Source organism: Bradysia coprophila, unplaced genomic scaffold (genome assembly GCF_014529535.1).
Source record: "Bradysia coprophila strain Holo2 unplaced genomic scaffold, BU_Bcop_v1 contig_235, whole genome shotgun sequence".
Taxonomy (NCBI): Eukaryota; Metazoa; Arthropoda; class Insecta; order Diptera; family Sciaridae; genus Bradysia; species Bradysia coprophila.
In genome coordinates, this window is record NW_023503496.1 from 1,014,803 (window position 1) to 1,034,854 (window position 20,052).

At 42.7% G+C, this 20,052-nt stretch overlaps 3 protein-coding genes and 1 non-coding gene across 6 annotated transcripts; 2 read left to right on the forward strand and 2 right to left on the reverse strand.

Moving 5' to 3' along the window:
• The first annotated feature begins 491 nt into the window (after window positions 1-491).
• LOC119077389 lies at window positions 492-2,683 on the forward strand. Its single transcript, XM_037184589.1, has 3 exons — window positions 492-537; window positions 605-1,282; window positions 1,372-2,683. The coding sequence occupies exons 2-3, from the start codon at window positions 1,213-1,215 to the stop codon at window positions 2,646-2,648; spliced, it is 1,347 nt and encodes a 448-aa protein (XP_037040484.1). The 5' UTR covers window positions 492-537; window positions 605-1,212; the 3' UTR covers window positions 2,649-2,683.
• Window positions 588-768, forward strand: LOC119077533. Its single transcript, XR_005087830.1, has one exon. It is a non-coding gene; the product is annotated as a U2 spliceosomal RNA (small nuclear RNA).
• A 752-nt stretch (window positions 2,684-3,435) lies between the features above and the next one.
• Window positions 3,436-9,678, reverse strand: LOC119077368 (testis-expressed protein 2). Of its 2 annotated transcripts, XM_037184556.1 has the most exons (9): window positions 9,199-9,677; window positions 8,875-8,990; window positions 6,266-7,587; window positions 5,909-6,149; window positions 5,397-5,840; window positions 5,228-5,293; window positions 4,904-5,092; window positions 4,471-4,835; window positions 3,436-4,405 (listed from the first exon to the last, which is right to left on the reverse strand). In XM_037184556.1, the coding sequence occupies exons 1-9, from the start codon at window positions 9,221-9,223 to the stop codon at window positions 4,000-4,002; spliced, it is 3,174 nt and encodes a 1,057-aa protein (XP_037040451.1). In that variant the 5' UTR covers window positions 9,224-9,677; the 3' UTR covers window positions 3,436-3,999. The 2 variants fall into 2 exon arrangements, with proteins under 2 accessions (XP_037040451.1, XP_037040453.1); XM_037184558.1 differs by lacking the exon at window positions 5,228-5,293 and having other exon boundaries at window positions 9,199-9,678.
• Window positions 9,679-15,022: 5,344 nt separating this feature from the next.
• LOC119077366 (synaptojanin-1) lies at window positions 15,023-19,791 on the reverse strand. 2 transcript variants are annotated; one of them, XM_037184552.1, is made up of 9 exons: window positions 19,578-19,791; window positions 19,210-19,509; window positions 18,107-19,127; window positions 17,800-18,034; window positions 17,390-17,729; window positions 16,882-17,327; window positions 16,310-16,813; window positions 15,658-16,242; window positions 15,023-15,590 (listed from the first exon to the last, which is right to left on the reverse strand). In XM_037184552.1, the coding sequence occupies exons 2-9, from the start codon at window positions 19,334-19,336 to the stop codon at window positions 15,333-15,335; spliced, it is 3,516 nt and encodes a 1,171-aa protein (XP_037040447.1). In that variant the 5' UTR covers window positions 19,337-19,509; window positions 19,578-19,791; the 3' UTR covers window positions 15,023-15,332. The 2 variants fall into 2 exon arrangements, with proteins under 2 accessions (XP_037040447.1, XP_037040446.1); XM_037184551.1 differs by having other exon boundaries at window positions 19,567-19,791.
• Window positions 19,792-20,052: the final 261 nt, after the last annotated feature.

Sequence of the window (20,052 nt, forward strand, 5' to 3'; positions counted from 1 at the left end):
GACCCGATCGAAAATAGTACATTTTGAAACGAGTAATGAAAAGTTGAATTTTTGAAGCCGAGTAAAACAATCCCACCACGTACCTATACTGTAAAATTCCGATTTCATTACGAGTTACGAACGATGTTCTTGCACTTAGGTGAACATAGTTAAGGAAACCACATAGCAGTACTAAAATCTTGAACCTTTCGTTCTAAGGTGCAGTGGATTTTCATTGAAAGGTGAGTTTGTTTGTATGAAATCGCTATTTCCTCCGATCCATACAAATTTTGACATTAGTCCATACCTATATAGAGTATACTTTCATTGCAAGTTATGTTCGCTCATTCACATAAAACATTTGTTCCGTACGTTATGCATGCAGCAGAACTGTGTATATTGTAGTAGGTATGTATAGCATTATACAACAAATTTTCGAGACGAATTTCTTCGAACATTTTTGTAAAGAGTCTCTAGACTTTCTCATGTTCATTTTTATGACCTTTCTACGGCGGTGACGGTACGGTATCGCTTCTCGGCCTAAAGGCTAAGATCAAAGTAAGGACGCTTCAAAGTAAGTGGCTTTGGAACATATACTAATCAACTTTTTTTCTTTTCCTTTCAGGTGTAGTATCTGTTCTTATTAGCTTAATATCTAATAGATCCCCTATATGGGGACATATGAATATTAAACTTATTTTTGAATACAGACGAAGTGCTAGGAGCTTGCTCCACCTTTGTCACGGGTTGGCCAGGTATTGCAGTACCGCCTGGATCGGCCCAAATAAACTTTTTCAAAAAACAAAATCAAAAGATTAACCAAATGGTTGATTATCGTGTACGCTGGTGCTCATTCCATGATAATACTCATACGCAATTTTTTGAGTAGATAATGGTGTTAGAGCTAAATCAATTCAATTTCAATGAAATCATCATAACTCTCATATTTCTGTAGACTTTCAAATGGAATCTTAAAGAGTTACGAAAGGAGTTTTAGAGAGTTGTAGAACTCTTTCATAACTCTCTAACTATTTGAAACACAATTCAGTGGTTTCCCCTCTCGTTTATTTGTTTCTTGAATAATTCAAAATTGGTAAATATTTTGTTAGAATTGAAAAAAGTAACACAATTTTCGTGCGTCACATTTATTTCGAATCAATAAAAACCGTGGAGCAACCGAACATCAATCCAGTTGTGTAAAGGCTTTGCACCTGACGTACAACAAAACCAAAAATGTTGATAAAAGTGTTGTCGTTGACTTATTGTCTTCTTGAATTAACGACATACATAGACAAAACCACAGGTAGATTCGAGAGGCCAATTTTTCTTTGAAAGTTTTAAGTAATTGAAATTGAAACATCGGAACGTAAATTCCAATTTTTGCAATTCCAGCTCTCGATCCTATCAATCCCCGAGTCAAAGGGACACCATCCGTAATCGGCGTTGTAACCGACCCGTACCTCAATCGTGATTCATGTGGATCAACAAAATTTGGTTCACGAGCATTGTGGGTATGTCGAGACACAAATGTTTTCAATGCTACGTTGCCCATTATCTGCAATTCTGCATCTTGGACGGATCTTCCCTCTCGTGGGGGTGGAACTAGCCTAAATATGTACGGCGACAACAAATGGCGCTCGTTTTATCCGTTAGTACCTCATAATTGCGACGGAGAGTCTGGACGACCGGGAAATCAAGCAGGAGGATGTCCAGGCAGTAGTCGTTACCCACATTGGCCTTCATCTCCTCCACTTGTTGCATCCGACGATGGGAACACAGCGATTGCGTATACGTGGATATCAAATACCCATTTGAAACCACATTCATTGGATGCTTACGATTATGATCCCTCAACTGCACTGTATCGTGTCACTTACAAGTACGGGTCAGATAAAGGCTCCTTACCGAAGGCTGAGCTAGTTAATCCGACATTCTGGTCGAAAAACGATTATTCATACGGATTGGCAGGAGGAGTTGTTCGCAAAAACGTTGCATATCTTTGGGGCCAAGATTCTCAGGGAAAAATGGCTCTTGCTCGAGTCTCTGCGCAGAGCATAGAAAACAGTGCCAGTTACGAATTTTTTGTTGGTGGCACTTGGACTAAGAAGAAGCCAGTAGTGTTCGATAAAGCTGCTTCAATTGAAAATGTGAGTGCCGGTGGCCAGGGAACATACTATTGGTCGGAACACTGGCAAAGTTACGTTTGGATTGGACAGTCGTCTCCTTCAATCCACGCGTACTTCTACATTACCACCGCACCAAAACCGGAAGGTCCTTGGGCGAAGCCGTCGTATTTTTATTCGGGAGAAAACGGAAACGGTATATTTCCAGCATATTCCATCCAGGCTCATCCAGGATTCTCTGACCCAGCAAAGAATGAGATATACGTGACGTACACGAAATGTGATGATCGGCCTTACGACGGCTACTCCACGCCATTGATTCGAATCGAATGGGAAAGCATCAGTCCTAAAGGAAGCACTGGTTGCAGTGGTAAATATCAAAATGAGAATGGCTGGTGCTGGCGTTACTGTAACGGAACCAGTGGACGGTGGTGTTACACTCGCAAGGATTGCTTATCAAAGGAGTATGTTTGCGATTCAATGTCGAAATGCACAGGGCTCAGCTGTGATATCGCAGATGAAGGATGTGTAAAAGATTGTCCGTAAAATATTAAAACCAGCCACTGGATTTACATCCATCATGATGGAGTGTTTTAAATCAAGAAGAATTAAATTGGTTTTGGGCTTAGAACTTATTTATATCAGTCAAACGCAGCATTAGTAAACGCCCTCGACAACAAACTTTCAAGCTTCGAAGAATTTTTTTTGAAAGTGGTTTTGGCTTCTGGGGTCGAATACCTTACTGGCCACATATAAAAAAGTCCAATAGAAAATGCGTCCGATTTTGGACTTCTGTTTTTCAGAAGAATCCTCATTTTCAAATAATGGTTCAGAACATATAAGATGTCTGTGCTTGCCCAGTATCTCATGGACAATACCTATCCAATGAACCCCCACACATGTATGTCCATAACCTCTGTAACGGCAGTAAATCACGGCCAAAAACACCATTTTTCGACTTTTGGTGGAGGTTCACACGCTAATAAATGAAAATTAAAATTAAACGACTGAGGTTTTAGAGTATTGGGGCCAAGGGCTATCTGGGCATGCACACAAATAGTCGCTAAAAAAGCTCCGACAGAGCCTGATCTACTTAAAAAAATCATTTTAAAGAACTTAAGACGCACGGAATTATACCTGCAGCAAAGCCTCACCTGTGAAACGTGTACGTTTAATGCGACGTATTGGTAATGTAAGTGAAGTCACCGAATAGTTGATAACCTATTGCTCGGTTACAACTGAAGAATTATCACAGCCGACTCAGTTCGTTCATTCAGGCTTTTATACATGTCGGAACGATGAGGTGCGGCGGCACAAATGAAACGACACGACCTTAAATTCACAGTCACAATTTATTTCCCAGTTTTTTTTTTTATACACAGAAAGCGGTTAAAGGTTGTCCTTGTCCTCCTCCCCTTTTTTAAAGTACGCACAAACCCCGTTGCCATTCACAAATTCAAAAAAAATCGATAATTCCTGTAGTTAAGGTGATATCACCGCGCATTCAAATTATAAATTAGTCAAAAAATCAAGAAAAAACAAAAAACGAGAAATTAGAGTGCAACGTCCTATTGTATTGCACACGAGTCGGGGGATCACAAAAATTTCATTTTTCTTCTTCTCAAAATCGATGAAAATCACAAAAACAAAACGGAAAATTCGCCTAAGGCAAAATTAGATTAGATTATAATACAAACAGAATGACCATGCCCACAAACACCCCTGTCTCCTGTCATGGTTCAATTATTTTGGTATATCATTTCCGGGTGGGTAACATAAAAGCCCGTGTTCCCGGTCATTCGGCATAATGGAAGGGATGGAATTTGAACCAAATGTTTCATTGGCTTAAACACAAACTACTTGTTACGTATGGGTATGTAAGTCACGACGCTACATATCACTCTCGGTACGTTGAATGACCCAGAAACGGTGCGATCATATCGACCATATTCGGATACACCAAATACTTGGACACCTCGTCGCACAGTTTACTCTCGATGGCATTCGTCACGATTGTCCAGTCGAACGTATGATCGCCAACAGCTGGTGTAGCTGATATCCAGAGACGTGGCGGTCCACGGAAGCCCATCCAAATGCGATCGGACGGTGGCGGTGGAATGTTCAACACACACCTGGCCACCAAACCCTTCAGTTCGACGCGCAGCCGAATTTTGGTGTTCATATTTTCCATGGCCTTCTGGATGTACGGAATTTCAGCGGCCGATTGGAACAGATTGGAAGCGGTGATGCGATCGACGATGCGAAGGAATTTTTTACTGCTGCCCTGGCCGAACGATTGTTGGCTGAGAATGGGATAGGAGATGGTTGTCAATTACGGATGAGAGGAGCTACACGCAAAAAAACTTACTCAGCCAAATTCTCGGCATTCGTTTGGGTCGGACTGTCAGACTCGGAACTGGAAGCACCTGAACTTTCGGCATTGCTATCATAAATGGCATCACCGCTGCTGCAATACTTTTCCGGCATCGACGAAACGGATGGTGTCGGTGACTGCTTGGAAACACTATCCACTCCGTGATGTTGCTGACGCTTCAGTCGCAACAGATTCAATTTCGTCGTTATAGTCATATGAACCAATCCCTCATAGGTAACATCGGCATCAACCCATGTGCCTCGTTCGTCAAGCAATGGCTGAGAGACTCGATGTATGAGCGGCGGTGTGTCGCCCAAATTCACTTGGGCAATTTGAACTTCTTCCATGAAATTCGGTAGCTGGAAGAGGATTGAGAGACGAGCCGTGAGCTTAACAGCCGACTGTCGTCGTTTGGTAAACAGCTTACCCGAATCGAACTCAATTTCTTCTGCAGAAACTCTTGGATGTGATCCAATAGCTGAGCGTCGTTCAGGCAACTGAATAGAATGCGTCCAACGAGCACATTCGCCCACACAACGCTACCGGATGGTCCAAGGTACAGCGATTGATCGATGCCCTTCCATAGTTCGTCTTCCTGCTTGCGTTCACGTCGGTTCTAGAGTTGGAATGGAATGGATAAATTTTAGAGTTTGTAGTCGAGGCTCACAATAAGCAGCTTGCGATGCAACAACTTCGATGGATGGAAATGAAGCGACAAAAGCAACGCAAAATAATGAAATCATAAAATTACTTTCTTATTCGGCGATTCGGATGGATAGGCTCGTATGACCGGTATGGACTTAAGGGTACAGGCTTTCTGTTCAGAAAAAATCATAAAAAAAACGAAAAAAATAAAACGAAAAACAAAGCAAAACTGTGAAGGCTGCTGGCGCCTCTCCGGACCATCCTCCAATACGAACCTGAAATCTGGTCATAAATCGCACATAATCAGCCGGACCACGGGCCGCACACGATGTCAACAACAGACCCTCAAACACCGAATCCGAACGACTACATTTGACACATTCACCCGACTCACAATCCGATTTCGTCGGTGCTGTAGCATTCGAAACACCGTCTGCTGGCGTTGTTGGTCCATCGGTCGACTCAATCGAATCTCGTTCCTGATTCGCCAGTGCTGCAGCCTTAACTGCTGCCGCCACATCATCGTCGTTGACCATCACCATGTCGGTGAATTGGAATTGCTGATCGACGATTGCGCCAATGCTAGCCGATGTAAATCGCCGGTACCAGTCCTCTTTCTCGCGATCACAACGCGCAAACAACAGAATTCGAATATCGTCACCGCACGGTACAGATTGGTGTTCACTGGTGGCATCGAGTCGGTCTTGTAGAATTTGTAGCTGGAGAAGGGAAGACAAATTGAAATGAGCCAAACCGAAAGATACGAAATCGTTGATCAATCACTCACATCTGACAGCATAATGACCGAACCAAGGTCATTGCTAGCGGATTTGTCATCGGTGGCAGTCACCGATTCGTTGGACGATTGATGTATCAGGCTGGAGACTCGTTTCGTTTCAGTTTTGAAATCTTTGGTCGGACTGGATTCATTTTCGCCATTTTGGGATTTTGGGTCGTCTTGTAGTTGTTCCGTATTCGACGAAATGTTCTTGATGATCAACTGGATGGGATACTTTCGACTGAAGTACCTGGTCGGAATAGTCGGAACAATTTTTGAATTAATTTTGGCTTCGAATACAACAATGGAAGGTCCAGGTTCGACTGGTCCATCAAGAGTAAAAGTTTTTTTTTCTCTAAATCTCACCTCTTCCTCGCCAATCCCTTCGGACACATTTCAATATGAGCTCCAGTCAGATCGTAGCAACTCCGCTGTGTGAACGTAATGGTCTTTCTATCAATTGGCTGTTCGTTCCACATCGATCGTTTCGGTACGCGAGCATTGGTAGTGGACAGGGTCAACTTCGATCCGTCCAATTTAACGAATACCGACCGTGTCATCGATATGTGGTAATTGGTCGGATCGTAATTGTTGATCTGATTCATCCAGCCCGAGTAAGTCTTCAGTTGCTTGTGCTCTTCGACCGGAGGAACCCGGCAAACTGGCATCGCGTCATAATTCGGGATGGTAAATGAACCACGTTCCGGTGCGCAGGTGCCGCCATTATTATCTCCACCATTCAATGAAGTCGACAGTCGCTGATCGATGAACGCGACGATCACTTCACAGAATTTGCTAAATAAAATGGTGCAGCACAGACAGGCCAGTACGCCTTGAATGAACGGTGGAATGCTGAATGCCCAGCTGGAAAATGCTGCCAATGCAACGAACAAGATACCTCGATGGTTGAACGCATGACGAAAAAGAGATTTGGTAGTTGCTGCCGAGTCAGTGTTTGCATCTAAATTGGGCGGTAAAATGGCATCGGTTGTGGGTGGTATACTATCAGTTAACATCTCCCGGTCGTCATTTGTACTCTTTTCACCGGAATCGTTTTTAACGTCTGACGCAACAGCGCCCAACGACATCTCTTCGGTGATCTCGACACCCGATTCGATTTCAATGTCCTTCGGTCGAACTGGTGACTTGGAGCGTCTTTTTCGTCGTCTTAATACTGACTTGCCAGCGGAACGACATTCTTCTTTCGTTTTACCAATTTTCGATAAAATTGTGTGCGCAGTCGATTGTCTTTTACCGCTGTACGACTTTCTCAAATTGGCCGAATCAGTTTCGGCCAGAGTTTCGGAATCGACGTCCAGATCACTTTCCGATTCGGTGTTATTCGCTCGGCTCAACGGTTGATTCGCTGGTGTCGTACTGTGGAAGACTACGGCCTCGTTGAACTCGTCACTGATCGAACTGTTTATTGTGGCCGAATCGGCATCCGAGTCGTCACCGTTCAGATCCGTTTTGACACTGTCCGTTTTCGATGATTTTATATCCTCCATAGCTTGCGATACTCGGCCTTTAATCAGTTTCCATGTGCCGACTGATTGACCTTCGTTGGATGTGGGTAGTGAGCCAGATGGACTAGATGTCTGAGCCGCAACATTTTCTGAGCTGCCAGATCGTTTTCGGCTGAAGAAGGTTCCTTGCAGAAAGTCTTTGCGCCAACTGGAATCGTCACTCTGCGAGAAAATAAAAAAAAAAACAGAAAATTTGGAATTCTGATTGACTACTTGAGGTCAACCAATTTGACCCGTTTGACAGGATGGGTTTAGACAACAAAACGGAGGCGCGACCCTAAATGCAGACTCCTTTTGAGTGTGAGGCTTCTTTACAAAGGGAGATAAGACGCTTTAACTGACCGAGTGGAGAACACTATTATCGAAATGTAGAAAACTTCCCTTAAGGCCAGGTTAAAGCGGCTTATTATCGCAATGTTTGCATGCGATGTAAGACGCTGTAACCTGGTCTTAGCCGATACGAAAGGCATATGTTCCGAGACTTTTATTATCTAGCGCTAGAACTAAGGTAGCCCTAGTGTCTATCTAGACACTCACTTATCGTATAAACTCCAAATTGGTGTCAAAATGAAGTTATTTTTCGCTCAAAATCGTGTGCGATATGTCAAATGAAAGGTATTGACGAGACGAATCAGAATATTTTAGGAAAATCTGATTGTCTGATCAGTAGCTATTGGCGAGAAAGCAAGCAAAACTGCACATTTTCCTACTTTTCGTGATTTCCCGCACCTCCTTAACAAGTTGAATATTCGAAAACGTGATTTGTCAGGCTCAGCCCGCCAACGAAATCTTTTATTTTTGAATTCAATTCTTCATTTGGCTATCTGGTAATGTAACAATTTGGCATAGTTTTCAAAGCACGGCCTTATGAGGTACTCAAAGTGCTGTGGGTCACCTGGAAAAGACACCTTCCTGGTCTAGAAGGCATGAAAGGAGAGGGAAAGGAAATATGTGTAATCACTGGCAGCGAGACAGGCAGTCGAGCTTTCAACCTTCGAAAACGTATTGTATGCATATCCTGCGTGCATAGCCGTTCACGGAAAACCGGAGAAATTTTTCCGTTTCGTTCTGTGGTTATTTAAAAAGGATAAGTGAATGAATCGTAAGGGACGTCGGCAATACAGTGTTGCCATACGGGACTTACATCCCTGAAAACTCCATAAATATGATTTTCTGCAGTGTCAAATGTATGACCAGTCCCCCAAATACCTCCCATAAATAGGAGACAGATTAATTTGTCTGACAACACTGAACTGCGGACGTTTTATATGTGCCATCCAACTATAGGCATGTGTTTCCGAACAGAGTCTGCACTCTGTTCAAAGTATATCGAGTTTAACTTCCAGTGTCTTTTTGTAGAAACTGCGACCGAAAGTCGTAAGGGGCATGTCGATTCCAAAAGGGACACAAAGAGACATAACAAACAAACGAATCAAATACCAAACTTACGTTTCCATGAATCGGACTGCTGGACAATGAATCACAGGGTTTCGTTACATCTTCAACACTCTCTTCGTTCGCATTAAATCGAATAGCCACCGGTATACTGGTTTTGTTAGCACTACCTGTTGAAGTGAAGGATCGTAAATACATTTTCCGATTTTAATAAATTAACACGAACCACGTATAGAGTGTGAGTCACACAGCGAAAAGTGTGGACACACAATAGACGTAAAAGATATTAAGCAAACAAAGCAGCGAAATACAAAAAAAAAAAACAATTTTCATGGACAAAGAAAACGTTTTCCCACAACACAACGCAAATTTATTTACCTTTCGGAACCTTAAGTGACTCCATATGTCCAACGTATTCAGTCAGACCATAATTTTAATCTAGTAAAAAACGACAGCGAAAACTTTCGACGCACTAGTTCGTCGGTGAGTTCTATTACAATTATAATTTTTGGTTCCGATAAAACCAGGAATTACGAATTCATACGCAAACAGAAGATAACAGAACGAATAAATTACACAGAGCCCCGTTTAGTCATCGAAAACATTTTTTCTTTTCTTTTTTTTCTCTCTCACTGTTCAACTCTTGATTCGTGGGTTACTTGGATAAAAACGATTTTAACGAAACGGAAAATGAGTTAAAATTCAATTTGTGATACGATAGATTTGGCAATACTTTATGGTTGTTCCGTACACGAATCGCGTATTCTAATTAGATCTGAGAGAAAATCGAAAATAAAACTACAAAACATATGGGGGAACAACACTCTAGACAATAAACTTTCGTATTTTGACATTTAATGACAACTTTTATTATGAAAAAATTACAAAAGGAAAAACATTTCGTATCCGTCAAATTTCAGCCATCCATTGAACTCCACCGGAATTAGAGATGCTGTTCAACTTCTGCGCGCGAATAATTCAAAATTTGTGTATGGTTTACGGTGGCCTTACAGTCGTCCGTTTTCATTCCGTTTTGCCTCCGTGCACGTGACAGTTGTCATATCAAACAATGTGCTCTATTGAAATGCCACCTATTCCACTCAACAAAAAGTATTCCGTGAGAGAGTAAGCTGTCAAATAAACAAAGCAAAAATTGAAAAAAAAAAAACAATTTTGTCTCTCACACGAAGTACTTTTTTGGTAAGTGGAAAACAAGCATTACGCTGAAACGATATTCTATTATTTTGTACGGTATCTTACCATAGAGTTATACTCGAAAGGTGGCATGGGTGATGTCGATCAAAGTAAAACACAAAAATATATATGGGAAACCAGACATGTTCAAATAATGACAGCGCCACCTTGGGACCTTGGCACCTCTCGATTGTAACTCTGTGTATCTAACACTAGGGTAAGAAAAATACACTACCCGAAAAGAGCGATGCGACTAATATATATTGTCCAAGGCCATACGAATTGTCAAATTACTGTTAAATTTCGTCCATAGAGACATAACCTCATCAATATTTAATATGAAAACCGATCTATGTAAATGAAATCGTTTTCGTTCGGCCAGTGAAAATTCGTGTTTACAGTCACTTGGAACAAACCAAGTCAAATTTTTCTTCTGTCAAGGTTGACTGTGGAACAAAAGTAAAATTTAAATTAGGTCTCTTTCGCGTCGCTGTGTGTGGCTACAGTAAATTTTACATTTACACTACAGATATCGTTGTACACTCATTCAATGAACGTCAACACAAGGTATGGTCGAATGTCAAACTTTGTATGGAGCGGAGGACATACCGATTTCATATAAACAAACTCACCACTCATGAGAGGTGAGTTTGTTTATATGAAATCGCTGCGTCCTCCGGTTTGTATGAACAGACCATACATGGTTTGTACATCCATTGCACTCATTTGACACAAACATTCATTTTGACACCAAATTCCCGGCACTGCTTCCAGCATGAACACTGAAATGACAAGTGTCAAACTTGGAGGCTTTAGTGATAAGAGATACCGCTTAGGGTTGTTAGTATAGGTTTGTCCGAAGTAACTGTAAGCACACTGAAAACTGACCCAACAAACACAGAGATTTCATCCACCAGAGATCGGTTGTCATATAAATATTGATGAGGTTATGTCTCTATGAATGAAATTGGACAATTCGTATGACCTTGGAACAGACCTATGTTTGAACTCATGCAACTAAAACAAGTCATCTATCTGTACAAAAGAAATACAGCGCCTACTGTGATTTCATTAGCCTCCAAATATTTTCTATGTTCGTGTTATGCTAGGAGCAGTGCCGATCGGCAAATATTTATATCCTTTTTCAGTCAAAAGAAAATCCTAAATTTTACGAAAGAAAGTCTTCAAATTCGTAGAAAATTCTTTAAGGCCAGGTGAAAGTGTCTAATATCGCTAAATATGTAAACAACTTCACATGGCCTTAAAAGGCTCAAGAAAATCAGATAAAAAGAAGAAAATTTTGAAAATAAAAAAAATATGGAAAATTCATCCAGAAACAGTAACAATCCTCTGAAAATCCTTGAAAAACGATGGGAAAATCATCAAAAGATTGTCTTTTTGAAAATCCTCAACGAAATGTACAAATATGTTCCCTCGAGCCGTGCTGTACCGCCAAATTGAATGTTTTATCGTGTGAAACGGATGAGATCAACGCACTGCAATACGCTGTTCTTGTGCTTGGCTAGCAACTTATTGACGAGTTATTTATTAGACATAACCACATAGCCTGCTTAAAATGCTCATCAGCAAGTATCGTCGAAAGATTGTCTTTCAGAATGGCTTATCCTTCAGCTCTTCCATAGACAAAACCGTCTTATTTTCACTGATACTAATAAAATAACTGAAACACATTTAGTGAAGTCAAAGTATTGATTTTAGAAGGCGAGCGGAGCGAGAAATTTTAATTTTTTTTATCGGGAGCGGACATAAGAGGGTTGAAGAGAATAAACAGGATTTAAAAAAAAACGAGAAATTAATTTTTATATTTCTCACCAGTACGGACGCACACAGGGTGTCAGTCTATCATACCTTTACATAGGCTGAAAACCGTCCTTTATTTTCCTCGTTCCGAGCACTTCTTTTGGGATTCCTCAGCATGTGAATCCTTTTGCATGCTTCTTCTTCACCGAAAAGAGTTCATTTCATCAATTAAGCATTTTCTTTGGTTGTCTCAGCATGCACAAATATTTTACAAAACTCGGACGGAAAAAGTCTCGTTTTATGGTGACTATTCACCTCGTATCAACAGAGAACTCATTGGCACTGGATAAACAGCAATACAAACAACAAACCGCTTTATTTCAACAGCATAAATTTATTGAACTAATTTTTACTCTTCGCACATCTCCATCCAAAGACGGCATGCAGCACAATTATATATATATGTATATTATGTATAGAGACATTCAAGCGTTAACGAAAGATTTAAACATCCAGAACAATGTCTAGAATCGTGTGGACTAATCTAAGATAATTTTATTGGTTTGTTTTCCAAGCATGGATAATCTGTCCATATCGATAAACTTCCGGTTATTAAGTTCACATCCAGTCACACAATTTTATAACCTCGACATCGACTCGACATAATAAATTGCACGTTGAGTGTGTGGGTAACTTAATCCTAAAACATTTTTGAATTTATACTTCCATCGACAATCGACATCAATTGGGGGGAGGGATCTCATTTATTGTTGCTAAGGGAAATTGATAACGTCGAGCAGCATTGTTCGCATTCAACGACAGAACAATTCTATGGTCCAAATGGTGGTGAGGGATTCTTTTGTAAGGCAGCTAACCGAAATCGGACTTATTTTCCAGTTGACGTTTTTATGTGTGCCTCGAAAGGTGTAAGTGTCTAGAAGTCAAAAACATTTTCAAAAAATTCCTCGACGCTTATGCGAGGTGACAGGTGGGAGGTGACAAAAAACCGAAAAGTGCACTTTTCTTTTGGAACGTACAGGGTTGTGTGGGGTGTCATTAGAAAGGCAATTGCATGTACTTTCGGGGCAATTGGGTTCTATTGGATTCAAAAACGTCCACATTGAGATATGAGCGGTTGAAAATATTGGAAAAAATCTGACTATTTCGACGCAGTTTCAGCGGTTTCGGATGTAGAGGAACCGCTAGAAAGTTACCGAAATTGTCAAATTTGAATTTATTTTTCAGCGGAGCGGCTCACATCTCAGCAGTGTGGTTCAATTTTGGGTCCCAATAGGACCCTTTTGCCCCGAAAGTACATGCAAATATCGTTCTAATGACATCCCACACGACCCTTTGCGTTCCATGTAGCTGAAGAAATTTCCGAAAGAAAAGTGCGCGTTTTCAGTTTTCGAGCACCTCCGAGCACCGACTAGCTTTAGCAGCGTCGAGGAACTTTTTGAAACTGATTTTGGCTTACAGCGACTAACACCTTTCCAGACACACAAGAAATGTCCACCGGAAAATCTATCCGATTTCGGAAGGCTGTTTTTCATCAGAATCCCTCGGTCCATTTGTGTTCAGTAAATGACCATTTAAGCACATCATCAACAACTAGCATTTCATTTCGATGATTAAGACTAACGTTGTCAGAGAAGTGACATGTGGAACCTCTCGACAGAGCAATGGAAACTCTATGAAGAGTTGAAATTCTACAGAGGAAGTGGAACTGTTCTCAGAAACTCGAAACTATCCTGAAGTTGAAATTCTTCAGATAAGTTGACAAGAAGAAGGTGTAAACTTCCAGAGTAGTTCAAACTCTACATATAGAAGGTTGAAAATCTAGATAACAATTCTAAATTCTTACAAGTCTGAAGATGAAGTTTAAACTCCTGAGAGACATTGAACGTTAAATCTCTTAAAGATCTGATGAAATTCTCTGAAGAAAGTCCCATTGATCCTGATCAAATCGATAATTTGGAGAAAGTTGAAACTCTGAGGCTCTAAAAATCCACCAGAAAATTAAAATTCCAGAAGATATTTGAAAATCTTCTGAATGGGCGCAGACTTTACAGAGGAAATGAAGTCTCCGGTGGAATTTTAAACTTTCCAGAGGAATCCTGAATCCTGGTGGAGTCCAAACTCTCTGCGTTTTTCACGGAAAGATTGATCTGTCTGGGAGGGGTTGAAATCTTCCGATCTCTTAAAGGCAAAACTGCCGACGTTAGCCAGTATTATTTCCCATCATTGTTAACGTTGAAATGACCACACTTTTCTGACCACAAACTTCTCCAAATCGACTGGTAGAAATTTTCCAAGTAAGGATCGGATCGGGCCCGGGTTGATCTTTTCCATTTAGGTTAACGAGAACCGGATTTTAACCAGAACTTCAACTAAAAATTCCGGTTCTACCCGAAATTGACATGAATCTAAATTCTTCGATTTCGGGATCGGTTTAAAACCCGAACCTTTATTGGGTCGGCCCGAACCTGAACTTTTACCTTCAGACATGACCTGAACCTGAACTTTTCAGGATGGATCAGTTCGGGTTCGGGTAACCTGCAATTCTCCAACAGGAAATTAAAACTTCAGATGATAGTTGAAACTCTGCTGAATGGGCGCACATTTTACAGAGGAAATACAGTCTCCGGTGGAATTTTCAATTTTCCAGATGGAGTCGAAACTCTCTGCACTCTTCACGAAAAGTTTGAGCTTTTCGGGAGAGTTGAAATCATCCGCTGAAGCTAACAATTTCCGGATGACGTTTCAGATCTCTTAGAGGCAAACTGCTGAACTTCCGGTTCGATCTAAACTTGACATGAACCTGAACCATTCGATTTCCGGTTCATCTCAAACTTTGGGTCTAACCGAATCTGAACTTTTGCTTTCGGATTTGACTCGAACCTGAAATTTTCAGGATGGAGCTGGTAGGGTTCGGATAACCAGAAATGACAGATTTTCACGAACCCTACCAGCTCCACCCTGAAAATTTCAGGTTCGAGTCAAATCCGAAAGCAAAAGTTCAGATTCGGTTAGATCCAATTAAAGTTTGGGATGAACGCGAAATCTAAGGGTTCAGGTTCTGGTCAAGTTCTGGTCGAACCTGAAATCTTAGTGCAGTTTCCGGTCAGTAAGAGCCCGACCCGTTTTGAGCATTGTTTCCAATCCAACGAACGGCTGGCCTGAACCGCATTCACTTTTGTTCTTAATTTTGCTTTTCTAATCAAATGGAATGTTCACGAAAATTCTAACTGTTCCATCAACGAATCACTTGCTACCGGTTATGCACTAACGATATAATCATGATTTTATCACATCATCTACCTAGCTACACAATCGGTTGAATGATTTCCTAATTCTTCTTCTCCTTCGTCTTCCTCATCTCCTTCTGCTGATAGATTTCCTCATTTTTGCTTTGCTTTTAAATTAAAATAAATTAAATTTCTTAAAACTTTAAATTCAGCTAACATTTATCCTGCCACCGGACGCGACCCAACGAGCTACGCGTTCCGATACCGAACACTCAAAATTTACAAAAGAAACGCATCCACAATTGGTCCTTACTGATTCGGTCGGTTCGGTAACGGTGGTGGTGCACCACTTCGACTGGGAATCGGCGGTCGCACACGCATTGGCAATGGTGGTGGCTGTTGACGCACTACTGTCGGTGGAATGCGTGGTGGTTCTTGTTGTGTTACGTCTAGGTCATAAACATTTCCGTCCGGCTGTTGATATTCGTTCGGTCTCATTGGACCGGATGATGATGGTAGTACAGGTGGCGGAAGTACTGGTGGTGGTTCGCGTGGAACGGGAATATTCTGAACGGGAAAGCGAAAGTTAAAAAAAACCGAACAGGCACACGTTGCATTGACCAAAAATACTCACAAAATTGTCGTCGTTAATTTCCTCGTAAATGGCCGTCGATTGTTGTTCCTCTTGCGGTGAAATTGGTTGACTTGGCACCGACACGGGCGGTTCAATTTTCATTCGGCCCAACATATCCGGAATGACGCTGATAACACCGGCTCTCGGCACATGTTTCGGCGATGCATTTGTCGATTTCGGTAATGGTGGACGAGATGGTGGCGCTGGTCTCTGTGGACTTTTCGGCCGTTGTGGCGGTACTTTCGGTATGCCTAACGAATTGTAATCGGCCGGCGCAATCGGTTGATAATCGCACAATGGAACGGTGTTGGTGGTGCAGAGTGCTATCTCACGTTCCACTTCTTCGACCCAGTTTTCGGTTTTCAGCTTGAAATGCAATGTGATGCCACAAACGCATACCGAACGTTTCTGGACGGCTGTGAGTGCCGATTGACCGTCACGGAATGTGATCCACATTGTTTCGCCAACGTAACGCACGAGTGTCACCTCACCGATTTGTGTTAGCTCTTGGAGCAGCGCTGCCATTACATCCTCGTCATAGATGCTGGATTCATCGTCGTCATCGTGATTGGTCGAATGTTCCGCCTGTGATCATAGACCGGGACGGTTACACTTCAGAAAAATTTTGTTCAGAAATTAAAGGGAGACTTACGTGAATGACGATGGTTGCATCTGGTGGCCCAAGGAACTGGATAACCTCACGGAACACTTGCTGTCTCAGCTCCTGATCAATTTGAAAGATTTCTATGTCGATAATTGCGATGACTGGCCGATGATCGCTCTGCTTCAATTCGGAACGGCCGTAGTGGATGAGTTTGCCTTGATTCCAGTCGGGTGATTTATCAGCGTCTGGATGCGATTTTCTGCGACGCCACAGTACGCGATCTGTCCAAGCTGGTGCCCGACATTTTTCGCTGGTATCGTAGTCGTCGCTGAACAGATCATACTTGTATGTCGGCGGGAATGTTATGGGCCCTTCGATGAAATCGTTGAACACATTTCCTTGCGCCTTCTGCTCGTTTAACTGGTCGTGCTGGAGAACGGGATCGATTTCACCGGTTTTCAGTTGCTCCCTCAACTCCTCTTTGTCCATGTCGATTCGGTAGTTGAAGTCGCCGCACCAGAAAACGTAATCGTGTGACTTCAGTGACCGACCCTGAAAATTGGGAATTTCGTTTTTTGTGAATGAGAATCACATCTGCCCCGCATAACGTTCGGACTTACCATCGGAAAGGCGATCTTTCGCGTTATCTCCGCATAGTCGGCATTCCGTTCGGCAACTTGAGACTGACCAGCAGCAAAATGAGCGGCCAAAAAGCAAATGGATGAACCGTACAACACAAATCGGATTGCTGTGGCACCTTTATTTCCCGTTGCACCGCCCAGACCAGTTTTCACACAGTCGACAGCCACGTCTCGGATATGTGGCGCATGCTCTGGTCTTATGAAAATGTACAAGCACACACCGACCAATTGCTGATATGTTAACAGTGCATACGGATGCTCTCGGGACAGTGTTCGTTGTAGTTCTTCCGCCCAGGCTTTCGCATTGTCCGAACTGGCAGCCATAATGTTACCAGCATTCAAATCCACAATCTCCTGGAAACCAACGGCAACAATGTCCAATGGTTCGCTGGAACCGTCCTGCGGGTGACTGACGTCGACCAATGCTGTCGAACCGAAAATGTTGGAATTAGACGAACGCTGGACTCCGGTACAATAAACGACTTACATTTCGATCGAGCCAGTTGATGTGAGTCGAGTAACCAATCGGCTAACGACACATCTTTGTACGCAACGCTACGGAAATGCTTGCCACCATTGACGTTGTACGTGCCGACCGCCACTCGAATTTCCTTCGGCCGAACGTATTCGGTGTGGCGTTTGCACATTTCTCGCAGAACCGTTGTCGGTGCGTGCAGCATATTAGATGGCAATAGTATCCGGGCTCTGTCAGCCAATTCGGACGAAAGTGTCGATCCAACGAGGAGAATGTCGATCGCTTCCTGCTTTGAATTGTCCAGAAGATTATTTTGAATGGTGCGAGCTGCCGAACGAGCACCGTCCATCAGCTGAAAAGACGTCGAAGGTGCAAACACACATTTCAACCAAGATCACGAAGCGTCTGAATCAACGACTTACCTTAGATCCACCCTGTATCGCTCCGGTGCCCGCATAGATTTTACTGACCTCGTTGCCATTGTTGACCCACATCTGTCGGAAAACTTCTTCGAACCGCGTGTTAGCCTGTCGCTTATCGGCGAGACCCATCACTTGGATCTGTTCGTTGAGAGTGTCCAAACCGAGGAATGTTTGGACGCAGTTCGTTCGATCCAGGCAATCGAGACAATTCGTCCTGATGCATCCCCGTTGTTCACTATAAGCGATGTGGAAAGTCCGTGTCAATTAAGTCGATGCAAGCAAGAGTCACTTTCCGGACTAAAATTACCTCAAGACCTGATCGCCGGACGCATGAAAAATGCCAAACTGGCACGTGTACTCTTCCAGTCGATTTTTCAATTTGGCCAACGCGGTCATATTGCCACCACGACACTCCTGATGATAATCGAAGACGATGTGCTGGACATCTTCGCTATGCTGTGACTCTTTGTGATGGCGTTGGAACTCATTGCTCAACATCGCCTCACCCTCCTTGCTTCCGATCATGCTCGTTCCCAGTAAATTAACGATGGCCTGATGTCCATACCGAGCCTTCATCATGACCATGTGTCGATCGAACGAGGCCAGACTCGCCTCAAAGCCACGTGATAATCGCACTTTATGCGAACCGACTTGGACTCCGGGCTGTTCCCAAAACAGTGGAACAGATCCCCTCGTTTGCACATACGATGACACGTCGCCGTCCACATAAATGACCTGTTCCGTTTCAACGAAATTGGCCACACATCCTTCGTCATTCGTACCACGAACATTGAATCGAGTGCCAGCTCTTTCGCAACTCAATCGGGAAATAATGGCAGCTCGGGCCTGACGACTTCCAGCGTAAATGGTCCGAATTTCGATGGAACCGCAAATCGTTTTGAGCAACCAGAATTCCGTGTCGACACCGTAGCGCATCAGATGTGTGAACAGCATACGATTCCAGAAAAATCGATTGTCCACTTCATTGGCACGCCGTCGACGTTGTGCACACAACGTCAAATCGAATTGGGACAGTCCAACGGTAATGCCACCCGACCACGAGAAATAGAACGTGCCCGAATTCAACACCTTGCGCACCTCGGCAATTTTGTCCTCATTCGGTTGCTGATGTTGCAACGACACAAACTGTGTCTGGGTGATGCGAAAGATTTCGACGTCACCGATTTTGCCAACAGAAAAGCATCCCGTCACCACCACCAGATACAATACCGACGTCTCGCCGGCATTGAGTTGAAGTACTCCCAGGCAACCGTATGCGTCTGCAATCTTTGTGTAATTCTTGCGGATAATTTCAGTTTCCTGCGACGCTGTAAGGTAACAGATTGTTTCGAAATCACAAAAATTTCCGTTCGATCGATCGAATCGGTTGCAGTGCAACGAATGACTTACACAAAACAGCCACCGCTTGTGACTCGAATAAAAGTGCATCCGATTTGTTTCGATGTTCCAGCAGGATGCTGTGCGGACTCGGCGGTTTCGATTTTTCGAGCACTCGAAACCCCTTTGACATTGCCATTTCTTACTGAACCAACCGAAAACCAGGTTTCGATCGCAAAAAATTTCTTGTCTTCAATTTTATCGTCGACTCACACTTAACCCGAAAATGCTATTTTTGCATTTAATGTCAAGATAGCCAAGAGAGTTCAACACGAACGAACCGAGATGTGTGTTGGCCTCCGTTCGCAGAGACTAAAACAAAAGAAAAGATGAAAATAAAATCAAATTACGCCCCCAATTCGAACACACAATAACATTACATCCCCCACACTGGACGAGAAACGAATATTGGCAACGTTATGACGAATTGCGATTATTTATTCTGTTCACTCGTACGACCGACAATTCAATGCAATAAATGTGTGCACGACAAAAACATCGTCGATTGTTTGCCTCAGATCAACAGCAGAAAAAATTTCGTGAGGACGTTTCAAAGAAAACAATCTATTGACTTTTGACGTTTGAATAATATGGAGTTTCTCTGGTAGGTTGCACATGCGTGTGTGTGCGAAATGCACTTGTCAAATCGCATCACATCGCACTTGTGTGGGTGACACGAAACGTTGCTGTGAGCGGTCGCCCCTGGTATGAAATTTAAATTCCTTTGTTGGGTACCGTTGGGACGGTTGGGACCTTCTTAGGCCATACGAATTGTCAAATTACTGTCAAATTTCATCCATAGAGACAAAACCTCATCAATATTTGTATCAAAAACCGAGCTATGTGGATGAAATC

What these genes read in the sequence shown, in the direction of transcription:
- LOC119077389 (XM_037184589.1), top strand. Translation starts at nt 1,213, where the DNA reads ATGTTGATAAAAGTGTTGTCGTTGACTTATTGTCTTCTTGAATTAACG. An exon ending in ATACATAGACAAAACCACAG is followed by an intron (nt 1,283 to 1,371) that starts GTAGATTCGAGA and finishes TTGCAATTCCAG; the next exon opens with CTCTCGATCCTATCAATCCC.
- LOC119077368 (XM_037184556.1), bottom strand. Translation starts at nt 9,223, where the DNA reads ATGGAGTCACTTAAGGTTCCGAAAG. An exon ending in GATTTATGACCAGATTTCAG is followed by an intron (nt 5,294 to 5,396) that starts GTTCGTATTGGA and finishes TTTTCTGAACAG; the next exon opens with AAAGCCTGTACCCTTAAGTC. An exon ending in AATGCCGAGAATTTGGCTGA is followed by an intron (nt 4,406 to 4,470) that starts GTAAGTTTTTTT and finishes TCCCATTCTCAG; the next exon opens with CCAACAATCGTTCGGCCAGG.
- LOC119077366 (XM_037184552.1), bottom strand. Translation starts at nt 19,336, where the DNA reads ATGGCAATGTCAAAGGGGTTTCGAGTGCTCGAAAAATCGAAACCGCCG. An exon ending in TCAACTGGCTCGATCGAAAT is followed by an intron (nt 17,328 to 17,389) that starts GTAAGTCGTTTA and finishes TCGGTTCGACAG; the next exon opens with CATTGGTCGACGTCAGTCAC. An exon ending in AAATTAACGACGACAATTTT is followed by an intron (nt 15,591 to 15,657) that starts GTGAGTATTTTT and finishes TTTCCCGTTCAG; the next exon opens with AATATTCCCGTTCCACGCGA.